Source organism: Thermobia domestica, chromosome 13, assembly GCF_964235325.1.
Source record: "Thermobia domestica chromosome 13, izTheDome1.hap1.1, whole genome shotgun sequence".
NCBI classification, from domain to species: Eukaryota; Metazoa; Arthropoda; class Insecta; order Zygentoma; family Lepismatidae; genus Thermobia; species Thermobia domestica.
The window spans coordinates 202,453,472-202,466,711 of NC_137466.1; the positions used below are offsets into that span (position 1 = coordinate 202,453,472).

The 13,240-nt window shown below is 33.9% G+C and overlaps 1 protein-coding gene across 1 annotated transcript in view; it reads right to left on the bottom strand.

Annotated features, from left to right (window-relative positions):
- The window catches only part of LOC145668955 (cation-dependent mannose-6-phosphate receptor-like), a 51,687-nt gene that overhangs the window by 21,643 nt on the left and 16,804 nt on the right, over positions 1-13,240 (bottom strand). The window contains exon 3 of the mRNA XM_081737246.1: positions 4,186-4,295. Coding sequence (XP_081593372.1) covers positions 4,186-4,295 — 110 coding nt within the window. The remainder of the gene's footprint in view (positions 1-4,185; positions 4,296-13,240) is intronic.

Sequence of the window (13,240 nt, forward strand, 5' to 3'; positions counted from 1 at the left end):
AAACTCTTTGTGTTTAGATGTTAAATATTCCCTTTATTCAACGATAATCTCTCTCTTATTATCGCTGCTACCAGTTAGTGATCAGTATCACAGTCAGGTCCTCTGAACGACCGAACATCAATTATGCTAGATTGTCTTTTTCTATCTACTAAAACGTGATCAATTTGATTGTGTGTTCTTCCATCTGGCAAGGTCCATGTGTATTTATGAACCTCGTGATGTGGGAATTTTGTACTCTTTACGATAAGGTTTTTGGATGTTGCAAAATTCATGAGTCTAGCGCAGTCATACTTTCGTTATGCACACTTTTATTCCCTATAATCAGTTTGAAAATATCCTCTCGTCCTACGTTTGCACTGAAATCCCCTAATAGAATGTTCATATGGTATCGCGAGAGTTGGCCAAAAACCTGTTCTACTTCTTCTGTGTAAAAACTGTCCCTTATATCGTCATTAGGGTGGGCCGAATTTAAACTTTTTTCGAAAATCAGTTCGGCGAAGCGGATAAAGGGTGTCTTTTAGTGGGCAAAGAGGGCCAGACTTTTTTCAGAATTTTTAGTCAACGCCTTCATGTGCCGCATCGAGATTTTATGGAAAATGTATGCAGCTCTCACTACACGGTACCATATTTCACGTTTTTGGCTGTGTAAAACACATATATTCTCGTTTATTATTATGATTATTATTATTATTATTATTATTATTAAAGATTCAGCCATAGGAGCAGCTTGAACTATACGTAATTCACCTTCCTAAGGCCCACTTACGTGCAGTTCTTCTCATAAATTGGTCAAATTTCAACGTTTAAGGCAAGAAGGTTGCGCTTTATGTTTTTGGTACCGTGTAATGAGGGTTGCATATATTTTCCATAAAACCTCGATGCGGCACATGAAGGTGCAGACTAAAAATTCTGAAAAAAAAAAAATTTGGCCCACTTTGCCCACTAAAAGACACCCTTTAACCACCGCGCCGAACCGATTTCCGAAAAAAGTTGAAATTCGGCCACCCTAATCGTCATCCTTATCTTCTGTTGGGGCATGCACATTTAAAACATTTATATCGCACCACCGACCCTCAAGAGTAATACAAGAAAGTCTATTATTAATAAATTCAACCCGTTTAATTGCTGGTATTAAACGAATCGAAATTAAAATGCTATTTGTGTGGTCATATACAGAATAAAATTACAAAAGTTTACAATTATTACTGGAAATTAATGCTCTCACTTATTTCGAACATTTTACAAGCACATAGTTTTTAATGTATTGAAATTTCATTTCTTATCGATAGTATGAAACGTAAATATCTGTAAATTTTCTTAACTGTTCTTCAAGTGGATTTGTATACAATCAAAGGTACTTTTGTGAAGGTTAACAGGAAGTCCAAAAAAAGTCTTTTGAAAACAGCTCTTATTTGTAAAAGAATGCACATAATGATCGTTTTTGGCTATCGCAATGGTCTGTCCAAACAGCTTGATAAAAATTCAGCGTAGCATAACAACAAAAGCTGCTTCTTTTATCTGCAAACAAAAAACAAGGCAGGAGGCAAAAGTTTGGTATGAGTGATTCCATTTCAAATCGTCCAGGGAGGTCCACACGACTGTCTCAGATTTAGCTTATTTTTTAAAATAAGAAACTACATACAAAATTATTAGACCCATATTTTTTTTCTTTTTGCTGAAACCAAATATCAAATAAAAACCACGTAGTGTCATTTGGAAACAAACAAAAATTCTAGCAATTGGTCAAAACTCTGCCAACCGAATTGCAACGCACGTAAAAATTATCATATTGATACAAATCAACTTTCTGAACTTCATCATAACTTTAGCATATAGTTTCTGATTTAACACCAAATTTATATTTTATTTTCCATTGTCGCGAGCAGATTTTGTTCCCGAGTTGGAAACCCTGTAACTCGAAAACGAAGCGGAATTCGACTCATGTTTATAGGAACTTTTCTACTGGATTTGATGTCAGGATTCATCTCTCAAAATTTTCATACTCCCTTTCAAATCGCCTTGTGTATAGGACCTAAGTGCCCAAAGGAAATATTTACATTGCAAGTACAAAAATCGAAATTTCAATAATTAATTGCGAATGTTAGAGGCTGCAGCCGCATGAACGGTTAACGGATATTAAATACTTAGGTACCTCTCCAATACATGTAAAAAATTCAGATTTTTAAAAGGTGGGGTTTTTGAGAAAATAGTGTCCAAACATGGTCTTAATGAAATTTTCAGCTTTTCATCATGCTATAACGTGGGATGTAATAATCAGAAACGTAAGTCCTTTACATTTTCAAGAGACCTTATGGAGTAGGTTTCGATGCTAGAAGCAGATGGTTGATATTGCTCGTGAGGACACAAAAAATGTTTGAAGTTAGCAAAAATTTCACCAAAGTTGGCAGCATTGCGAGTGAATTGCGCGGTTTCTATTGAACCAATAGACGAATTTGAGCCCTCCACCGAAACATACTTTATCCTCTTCCTGCTATTGCAATTACGTTACTAAGTACACTCGTTTCTCTACAACAAAACTTTTAATTTGACATATTTTTCAGTTTTTCGAGCAATCCGAGAGGAAGGCAGCCATTTTGAAAGGGTGTATATCGAAGGAAAATTTTTTTTTTCAGCAAAAATAAAAAATATAGATCTAATAATATTGCATGTAGATCCCATATAAAAAAATAAATGAAACCTGAGACTATGATGGGAACCAAGTGTGGTTTGCCTGGACGATTTGAAATGGAATTGGTCGTATGGTAAGTGTAGGGGTGTGCCAGATTCCACTTCGTCCCGGGCGCCGAAATCTCTAGCTACGGCTCTTCCGCCAGTGTGCAGAAGAGTTCCCAACAGGTTCATGATGGTGGCCGGTTTCTTGCACAAGGGCAAACTGCGTCACAAATATTCCGTGCTTTTGAAGACTAACTTTGAATAAAAGATATTTTCCTGCGCAAGAAAATACCTTTTACCTTTCAGCAAATATGAGTTAATTCATAAACTAGCTCTTCAAGCAGGTTAGCACAAGAGAAAAAGGAAACGAACTGCCCATGTAAAACTTACATAAAGCACAGTCCTTGAGTATCCTGATCCAGTTAGAGATACTGTAATTATATATAGTCATATAATATTTTCTTTCAAATGAAAATACCTTCTTTTTGGCATCTGTGATGGAAGTGGGCCACTCAAAGCAAAAATAAATTGTCCCGTGAAGTGACTTTGCTTTCTTTGCGAATTTAATAAAAAATTCCATTAGATTTTAAACCACTTTTATAACTTAAATAGGAGTTATCAGTCCATAGTCTCGTATTATAATATACATTGAGGCTAACTTACACAGCAGAGCAGCAGCAGAATCTCAAGTTAATATTATATTTATTTGATTTAAATATATACGATAAAATAACTTGAAAAACAGATTCAGCAACAACTAATCTGATCTAGGCTGATTATTCTAGCTTATCTTTAATTTTCTGTAAGCTTGACATGAAAAAATATTTAAGTAATTTTCACCAAAAAAAAACTGAATTCCAACAGTAATTGTTCGAAAGTATTCAAAAATTCGTCATGTTAACTAGTTAATCTCACATTTTTCCCTTTAAATCATTCCAAATGAAAAATTAAAAAGCTATAAAGTAAAAAACAGTAGACTCCTGAGTAGCCGGCAGTGGCGGAGGGGCAGGCCGGATAACAAAAATGCCGGACAGGCCGGAGTTCTATGTCCATAGTCACTGCAACTTTTTTTTTTTTTTTTTTCGTTTATCACCCATTTTTAAATCTTCACTGTAGTATACTTAAAAATACATTAAGCATACACCAAGAACAATTTACAAATACATTACAGGATGTACTGTACAGTTATAATCAGGAACAGCGTACTCTGTACTGTTACACACTGACGAAATAATGAACAAAGAGCAGAAGGCTGCTCTTTTCCTGTCACAAGTCGTATTTTGCACACAACACGTAGGAGGATCGTAGCATGTCGATTCCCATACGTTGGCAATGTTGCCAATGCAACGCCATGCCTTCCTCATTTAATTACAATAAAAGAAAACTAGGTCAGATACTGAGGAGTCTACTGTATAAGTAATATTACAACACTACGACAGTTTTCCTATTATTTCTAAAAGTTTGAATAGGTGAGATACAACAATTTCAATGAAACACACAAATAAATCTTACCTCAATAACTGACGTATCACAATGTATCATAAGTCGAGTTTTCACGGTACGGTTGCAGGTATTTCCTATATACATATCGCAACTACCGTAAGTCAACAGGATCCACTGATCTGAAATGATAGAGAGTAACTCCATAATAAAAAGAATAATACCGTATTTGCGCGAATATAGGCCGTACTTTTTCCCTACATGTTGTCCCTCAGATCATAAATTGTCAGTTTCAAAATGACATGTATACCTATTATTTTGCAACTTTCAATTTGAAATCATTTCAGTTGTAACGACAACAAAATCAAGCAATTCTTTTTCCATATCTGGATATGTGCACTTTCGCCCTCGAAATGAACACCAACTTTTCAAACTATTTAAGAGTTTCTCTTGACTTGCACATCACCAACGAAGTTTTTTTTCATCATCAACACCAAATTTGCGTCCAGCTTCCCGCTTTACGTGTTCCTTTCCATAGCTGATAACTTCGTGTTTAAATTTCGCTGTGTAAACTAGTACGCTCCTTCCCCATTGTCACTCAGAAACCAAATGATCAACTTTTCTCGAACAAATCAACTTTGCACCTCCTTACACTGTCGCTTAAATTAGTCACGTCACCAGACCTTCCAATACGCAAAACCTTTTCTGTTGGTGATGAGTCATCCTAAGTTATGCAGAAGTCAAAGAAGGGGAGGGAGACAGATGCAACTCAAAGTACTGTCTAATTTAACTTTCTCGTAAATCTAGTAGTGCGGCCTATATTCAAGATTTACTTTTTTCGATAATCTCATGTCAGAAGTCTAGGTGCGGCCTATATTCGCGCAAATACAGTAGTTAAGATACATGAACTTTAATATTTACAAAGACCAGTGGCGTACCCAAGGGGCATTCGGGGTTTAACTTTCCCTCTCCACTGAGCAAGGTATTAAGACAAAAATGAACATTATAATATCTATATATTAAAATGCTACAATAGCAACAAAAGCGCCTGAACTCCAACCTATAACTTTGGATTTCAAACCTTTGATTAACGGTTATTTGTGATTTCACGTTTAACGAAGACAAATATTTTAAAGTATCTGTACTTTAAATAAATTATTTAAATAGACCCGTTTTTCATAAAGTTTATTTTTTTTAATTATTGTTCAAAGCCATTCTATTTTAATACGCCTTTTCCAAAATCAATGCAAATGAATTGTGCTGCCATCTTTGGAGTTCTTTTAAACTATACATTTGTGGACGTTTATATGTTTGTGGCCAATCCTTTCGACAATGAGATCTCGGAAACTACAGGCTCTAGAAAGATGACGTTTTCACTGATCGATTGCAAACTTTATGTAGATTGTCCAGTTCTAATTGAATATTTAAAAAAACATGGCCATTATTTCTTTATTACATTTTTACGAGTACACTGGAAGTGTTGAAATTAGAATAAAAAACTAAAGCATCATATCCTACGCATTATACATTCCAACACAACATAAAAGTATACGGGGTTGCATACCTCTTGGGCGTTTGTTTCATGGCCGAATGATAATGAAAAACCAAGGATAACCATTTCTCCACTCGTATGTTGAATCTTTATTGTTTGAAGTATTTTGCCCAATGAACACCATATATCATTGACATTATAATTAATTGTGTGTGTGTAATGTATTTGCTTATTACATACCACATGCAAGAAAAAGAAAACACTGATCATACATGAATTAAAAACTCCAACCGGAAGTAGCCTCAAATCTTGCAAACGATGTGAGATATTGAAAAAGTAATCGAAAAAAATCTCCCTTTATGGTATCTCTTGCCAATTTTTATCAGACGTCTTTCACTGGTGTTTGTAAAGGGACATGTAGAGATGTGAGGAATAACAAAGAGATTCACGCTCATATGTGAATGATGCGCTGTGTAGAGAGCGCAGGTTCAGCTAGTATATATTGTGGTAAAAAAATCACAGTCGAAAAAAAAGTGATATATTTTAAATATTTTTCATACAGGTGGAAAAACCAGAGATTGATTTATTTCTCTATGCTCATTAAGTTAGAAGAGACCAGAAGTCTCCACCTAACAGTAAAATTCTAAAAATTGTTCTATGCTACGTGACTTCTGTAGGTGAGTGGGTCACAACAGAAATAGGTTAAGAGGAATTTAACCACAGTTACACGATTCATATAAAAGACTGCCGTAAATTTGCTTCGGGGGTTCAGTTGGTACAGTGGAGAAGCAAGGCAGTTGTTTTGAAGAAGTCCCCATCGTTCGGAACATAGAGATGGATCTCTCCTGCCCATCAAAGGTTGGATCTTCTGGTCTCTTCTGCCGAATAATATTGTAAGTGACTATCCTTCTACTTATCCCATAATTTGGATAAATGTTGAATTGTAATTTTCAATAGGAAATGTTCAAAATTCTTACCATGTAATAGGAAATGTCTCCCATCTAATTCATAAATATTTAATTAACTAGCTTTCACTTTTTAATTAGTTATTAATTTTGTAACTACATTTAATTTGTCATTATATTTCAATAAATCATTTTAAATGTACTAGCAACCCTTTTAACATCATTTAAATTTGTTTCCATTATAATTAAAGGTGTATCTTATTTAGCAGTGACAGGCATTTTGGTTAGTCAATGCTCTTAACAAGATATTTCAATTACATTTGCTAATGACGTTATGGCTAACAAAATTAAATATCTCACCTCAAAAGAAAAGTACACCACAATATATAAAAATCATGTTTGTCTTGAAAGGACATGAGATTGAGTATTTCCATCCCTTAAAATTCTGCGTACACCACTGAAAAACTTTCAGCACTCTACAACAATAATGCACTGAGATGAACAGGCCAATGAACACAAAAGTAACTTCCTGTCGGATACTATGACCATGAATGTTGCATTTCGAATTTAAAAAAAAAAAAAAAAGTCCCACGGTTATGTTCGGTAGCCTATAGGAGACGGTGATGATGAGAAATGAATGAAATGGTGGAATGAAGAAAGTGGGAGGAAATAAAGAGAAACTCCCACACACGGTGTTTGTCCACCACAAAGTTCACTTGGTGCGAGCTGAGATCGAACTAGAGACCCCATGCATCAGAGGTGAAAGCTGTACCACTGATCCACCGTGGCCCCTATATTTCGCATAAATAAGAACAAAGTTACAGAAAATAGGAAATTTCGCTTTTTAGAAAACGCATTCTTTCGAAAAAGTGCTTAGATCAGTATCATGTCTAAGAAATGATATACTTTCTAATAGAAAAACCATCAAAATACCGTTTACAACAATTTGATATCGCAAATCATTCCGGAGATATGATAAACATCGGTAAAGCTTGCAATACTTCTTAAAATTACATAATTGTAAGAACTTGTTGCTATTACAGTTACCAAATACTATCGCTATAATTAACTACATAGAACCAAAAAACAACAACGATCATGTTTAAGAATTAAGTTGTTTATACAGTTTACAACTTATCCTTTATTATAAATATGAAAAACAGAATGAGAAATAACCGATTTTATATCACACAAATTTCTCTATAAGTGCTAATGCAACTAAATACTATCGCTATAATTAACTACATAGAACCAAAAAAAAAAAAAAAAAAAAAAAAAAAAACAACGATCATGTTTAAGAATTAAGTTGTTTATACAGTTTACAACTTATCCTTTATTATAAATATGAAAAACAGAATGAGAAATAACCGATTTTATATCACACAAATTTCTCTATAAGTGCTAATGCAACTATACACAATGAGTGAAAAATTACAGAGTGCTCCATTTAAATGTAATCAGTCTCCAACGACCCATCACTCACATACTTTTATTTTTATTTATTTATTTATTTATTTTTGTTACAAATGAAAATATTATTCAAGAATGCTGAACTCAGAATTAACGTTTGAGCAAAGAAAATGTGTTTTAGAGTGCTACTGGAAGATATAACCTGAAAATATGTCAATGAAAACCATAACCAAATTTAAATATACGTGTAATAACCAGTTAAAATTTGAGTACATGTATTTTTTTTGGGGGGGGAGGGGGGAAGACACTTTGTTACATGCGAGTGGACCGGGAATGAAACCAGGTTTCCCCAGTTACGTAAATGGAGATCTTGATTCGATTCTCGGTCCAGTTGTCCATTTTTTCTTCCTTTCTTTTTAATCTTTGTATTACCTAATATTATCCAAAAGCCTACTCCCTTCCTACTTAGATGATGTCAGCGTTAAGTGTACCAGGAAAAAAAATTAGAACATATAAGTAAAAAAAAGTAAATAAAATTGTAATCTTCTTTACTTTATTATTTTTCATCATTCATTTGCTTTTTCATTTGGACAAGGGCGGACAAGAACGAGGGATAGGAAAATTGGACTAAACCACAACACTAAGAAACAACAAAAGATAAAATATAATACAAAATCAACATCTCTAACAAGATATCGCACTTACCGACTAAAAATTTTCTGACATTTTCCATGAGCAATATCTATAAGTTCACGGTTTCTATATTTGATTTAATAGCCCAAATCAATTTAGAGCAAATCTCCGATGCTTGGGGTCCCTGGTTCGATCCCAGCTCGCGCCGTGTGGTCTTTGTGGTGGACAAACACCGTGCTCGTGGGCTTTCTCGGGGTTCCACCATTTTATTCATTTCTCATAATCACCGTCTCCTTTAGCCTAAACGGCATAACAGTGGGACATAAAACTGAAAGATTTCATTTTATTTTTCAATTTAGATCAATTATAATAATATACTTCTTTTTACGCTTGGCAACGTACAGAATATGGATACATCTTTTTCCAGGAATTAAGAGCCCTCTAAATCTCTAGCCCCTACTAGTCTTCGCAACACATGGTAGTGATTTATGAGCGCTCCTGGCTAAAAAAAACAATGTTGTCTCTGTTCCTTTCATTTTTTTTTTTTCAAACACTTGTTTTAGACAGCTTTGTCCTTAGTTTTGTCGGCTGTCTCTATAGAAATTGTTGATTTTCGGTTGGAAAGGTCACTTCCTCTCCAGGAACCTCAAAGAACGTTAGAATCGAGAAACAAAAATAAAAAACCCGAAGACACAGTCGATGTAAAAAAAAAAAAAAAAAAAAAAAAAAAAAAAAAGACAACAAACAGCAGCAGTAGTTAGGATTAACAAATTAGAACGAAGAAAAAATATTGTATCTAAATAACGTATTTGTGTTAAAAGCACTTTATCATTGTAAGAAATTCTATATTTTTCTCATATAAGATGCTATAAATGCTCTACTCTGTAATAAAACTAAAAATAATGTCTTTGAAAGATGGTGTTAGATTTGGCAAGAATTGGTTTTGTCGAGTCAATTTATTATTTTATGCATACAATATTTTTATTCAATTTTCAGAAATTAGTGTATCAGTAATATATAAAATGTACTATACATGTAATCAGTGTATAATATTAAGATATTAACTTCAGACATATTACTATTCTGTTCCTTTCTACAATGTAATTAATATAAATGTGTACACAGAGTACAAATGTTGTTTGATAACAGTAAGGTATTTCGTTGAGAAAAAAAAAAAAAAAAAACTTTGTAGGATCATTTTAATTTTAGGCATATAGTCATTCAACTTTTTTTCATAATGCAATTAATATAAACGTAAGCACAGTATAAATGTAATTAGTGTTAGAAATGTATTGAAATATTTCGTTAATAATTGCTTTTTTTGTAGAATCATTTGAATTTTAAGCATATAGTCATACTAAGGGGTTCCATAGTCCAATGGTTAGAGTATTCGACTCCTGTTCGCATGGTTCTGGGTTCGATTCCTTGCTGAAATACTCAAAATTATTGGCGTCTGTCCATCGTCACGAGGCAAGCTGGGAAGCTACGTGATTAATCGACGTGACAGTCTATATAATTGATATAAATGTATACTCAGTACAAATGTTGTTTGACAGTAGTAAGTTATTTCGTTGATAAGTTCTTTTTGTAAGATGTATACTATTTTTATAATGGTAGGATGTGTGTATACTGTTTCTAGGATGTATACACTTCTTTGTATACGACTTTTTGTAATGTATAATGTATTTTTATAATCAAGAGCGAAAATTTAAAACCTTACAATGAGAGAATCTTGCCACAACAGCGCCCATTTGTCAGAATATAGAAGTTTACAGTATTAGTCCCAGCACTCTTGGCGATCAATACCAAAACTACGACAAGACTTGAAGCTTTATCTCGTTTCTTTGTCCCAAAATATGTTTTGTTTCATCTCGTTCTCTATCAAATGAAACGAAATGATACATTCGTAAAATAAATTTAAAAAAAAATAAAATTGAGGTATTTTCAAATTAGCATTAGAAGTCTAAAATCCTGAAGTGCATTGAATTATTCGAGAAACTATATGGTGATAATAACAATTAGGGATAACAACGTTAGAAAATTGAAACATTGTAACAGAGCAGCTGATTCCCACGAAGGTCTAACATCAAACTTTACCACACCCAAGTGAGGTTTATACCACTAGATAGTATGGATTGGAATCCATGACTATTATATTTGTGTTACAAGGTTATTTTCTAAAGACAGCTGTTTATTAGTCTAAAAACTAAACTTAGCATCACAGTCCCTAGGGGCCTGGACATACCAGCTGATAAACATTCACAATCTGGAAGATCGTGATCAGTGCAATGACATCAAACACATCCTTCATCTTTCTTGACCACAGATTGCTACCACTTTATTCAGTTAGTTCTCCACTTCTTTCATGATGCTGTCTCAACATCGGAAATTGGGAGCTTACACCGGAAATCGAATCCTATTCTACGTACAACGGAGACACAATATATCTAGTCAGCTAAGGAAAAACTCCTAAATAGTCATTAGTAGAAAAAGAAGCTGAGTACCATTCAGGAATTGATTGTTGATCACCTCTTAAGGGGGAGCGGATACTTTCGAGAAAATGTACGCGTGGAAAGATTAATATAATAAAATAATAATAATAATAATAATAATAATAATAATAATAATAATAATAATAATAATAAAGGAATGAGGACGTACTAACGGAAGATAATGAAGGACGACGGATCATGAAAATAATACGAAAAAGAAGAAACAGCATGCTGATCACCGTGTTATAGAGAGAAAGGTAGAAGGAAAAACCAAGAAGAGGAAGACCAATGATAGAGTATCTAGATGCAGTTACGAAGAAGAGACCTTATCAATTTATAAAACAGCTCTCCCAAAGGAGAGAAAAGTTTTAAAATTTCCATCCAACATATGGTTGAGGTGAGAAAATTATTATTATTATTATTATTATTATTATTATTATTATTATTATTATTATTATTATTATTATTTGGCGTGGGAGACCCGGATTCTATCCCCAGCAGGAGCTCATGGGGTTTCGGATTCCACGTTAATCAGTAGGTCCCGTCGCATATAGCCTCGCTGCTGAAAGGGTCATTAAACTCAAAATCAGCTCTACTCAATTATTATTATTATTATTATCATGATCATGACCACCGAGGATGTCATTCCGAGTTTCCTCCTATAAAAATACACACAGTATTTCCAACTATGGTTATCTTATTTTTTACAAATTTTTACAAATTGATCTAATTGAAATATTTCTATAAATAGTAGTAGTTTTGAAGATACATATATGAGTTCTTTGACTAACTGAATAGTGCACACCCCTTCTGGCTCACTCACCACTATTTAACATTAAGTTTCAGATGCCTCGCAATATTTGTATAAGTTTATCATTTGTAAAATAAACATTACGTAAAAGTTCCATTCAAATTGATTCGAGTTTTTCTGACACATGTATATTACGCTTATATTTCTTAATTCGCATTACTCGCATTGCCCCAGAACAAACAAATTTTAGTGTTCTGGCTTGAATTTCTCTTACAATAATAAGCAAATGCATGAGCAACAAATTCACAATTACTGACGATGCGGAAGGAGAGATTTCCTGGATAAGGAAGAAATGTGTACGGGTGCACGGGCATTTCAAAAGAGAAACAGACGAAAAGAGAAGAGAGCTCCTTCAGAAGGGGTTTGAGAAGGGAAGGAAGTACAATGCTGTGAAACTTGAAATGCGTCTAAATCTTCACTTCAACGAACTTTTCTAATTAGATTACGCAATTTCTCGTTTCTTACTCCGATTATTCAAAGTATTGAAATGTCCTCGGTGGGAGTGACCGCCCTCCCTTTAATCCGTCAGCAGTATCACTCTGATCTTTATTTTTTGCTTTTTGCTACTAATTCAAAATTCTTACCCAAACAGTTTCCTGCTTGTGACCGCAGGGGGTGGAAGAAATAAATAAAATCGTGAAAGGAAGAAAGAAGTTATTTTGGTTTTGGCCTCTTCCAGACCATCCACTGAAAAATAATACAATTTTTCTGGCAAGATCGTCTTTTTTAACCCTTTAATGGGCAAGCATTGATAGCATTACCATTAAAATATTTAGTCGCTTTTACAGTTGAACCATGTCTTCCTGATTGTAATTTTTAAAGTATTTTTGAACTTTGGTTACAAAATACAGGGTATTTATTTCATAGCAACATTGTCATAAAATAGGTCTTATGTGTAGCTACTGAGCAACATTGCCCAATTATGGTCAAATATCATAAGAACTCTTAGTAATTACCAACAGTTTCGATGAAATATTTTCCTACAGAACAAGAAACCACAAATAAAAAAAATAAAAAATGAACTTCCGCGGAAAGTAGGAGATAAAGCTTGTACAATACTAAATTTGACTGTCCCCTGTTGACGAAGATTAGATGTATCTAAAGAAGCGACCCGCAAATCATGTATATGAATATTGTATGAAAGCAATAACGCCAATTAAATTATCACTGAAGTCATAATTCGTGCGGATAACGCAATAGAATGCGATGTTGCTTGAGAGCAACACTGCCCAATAAAGGGTTAAAAGCTACTAACGAGAAAACAGATGTTGACTTGCCCCTTTCCCCTTTACAGCATACATTTTATTCTCTGTTGCCAAATTTACTGAAGAGCCTATTGCAATTAACCTCACACAGGTAGCGTAAATTGGAGACCGTGGTTGGA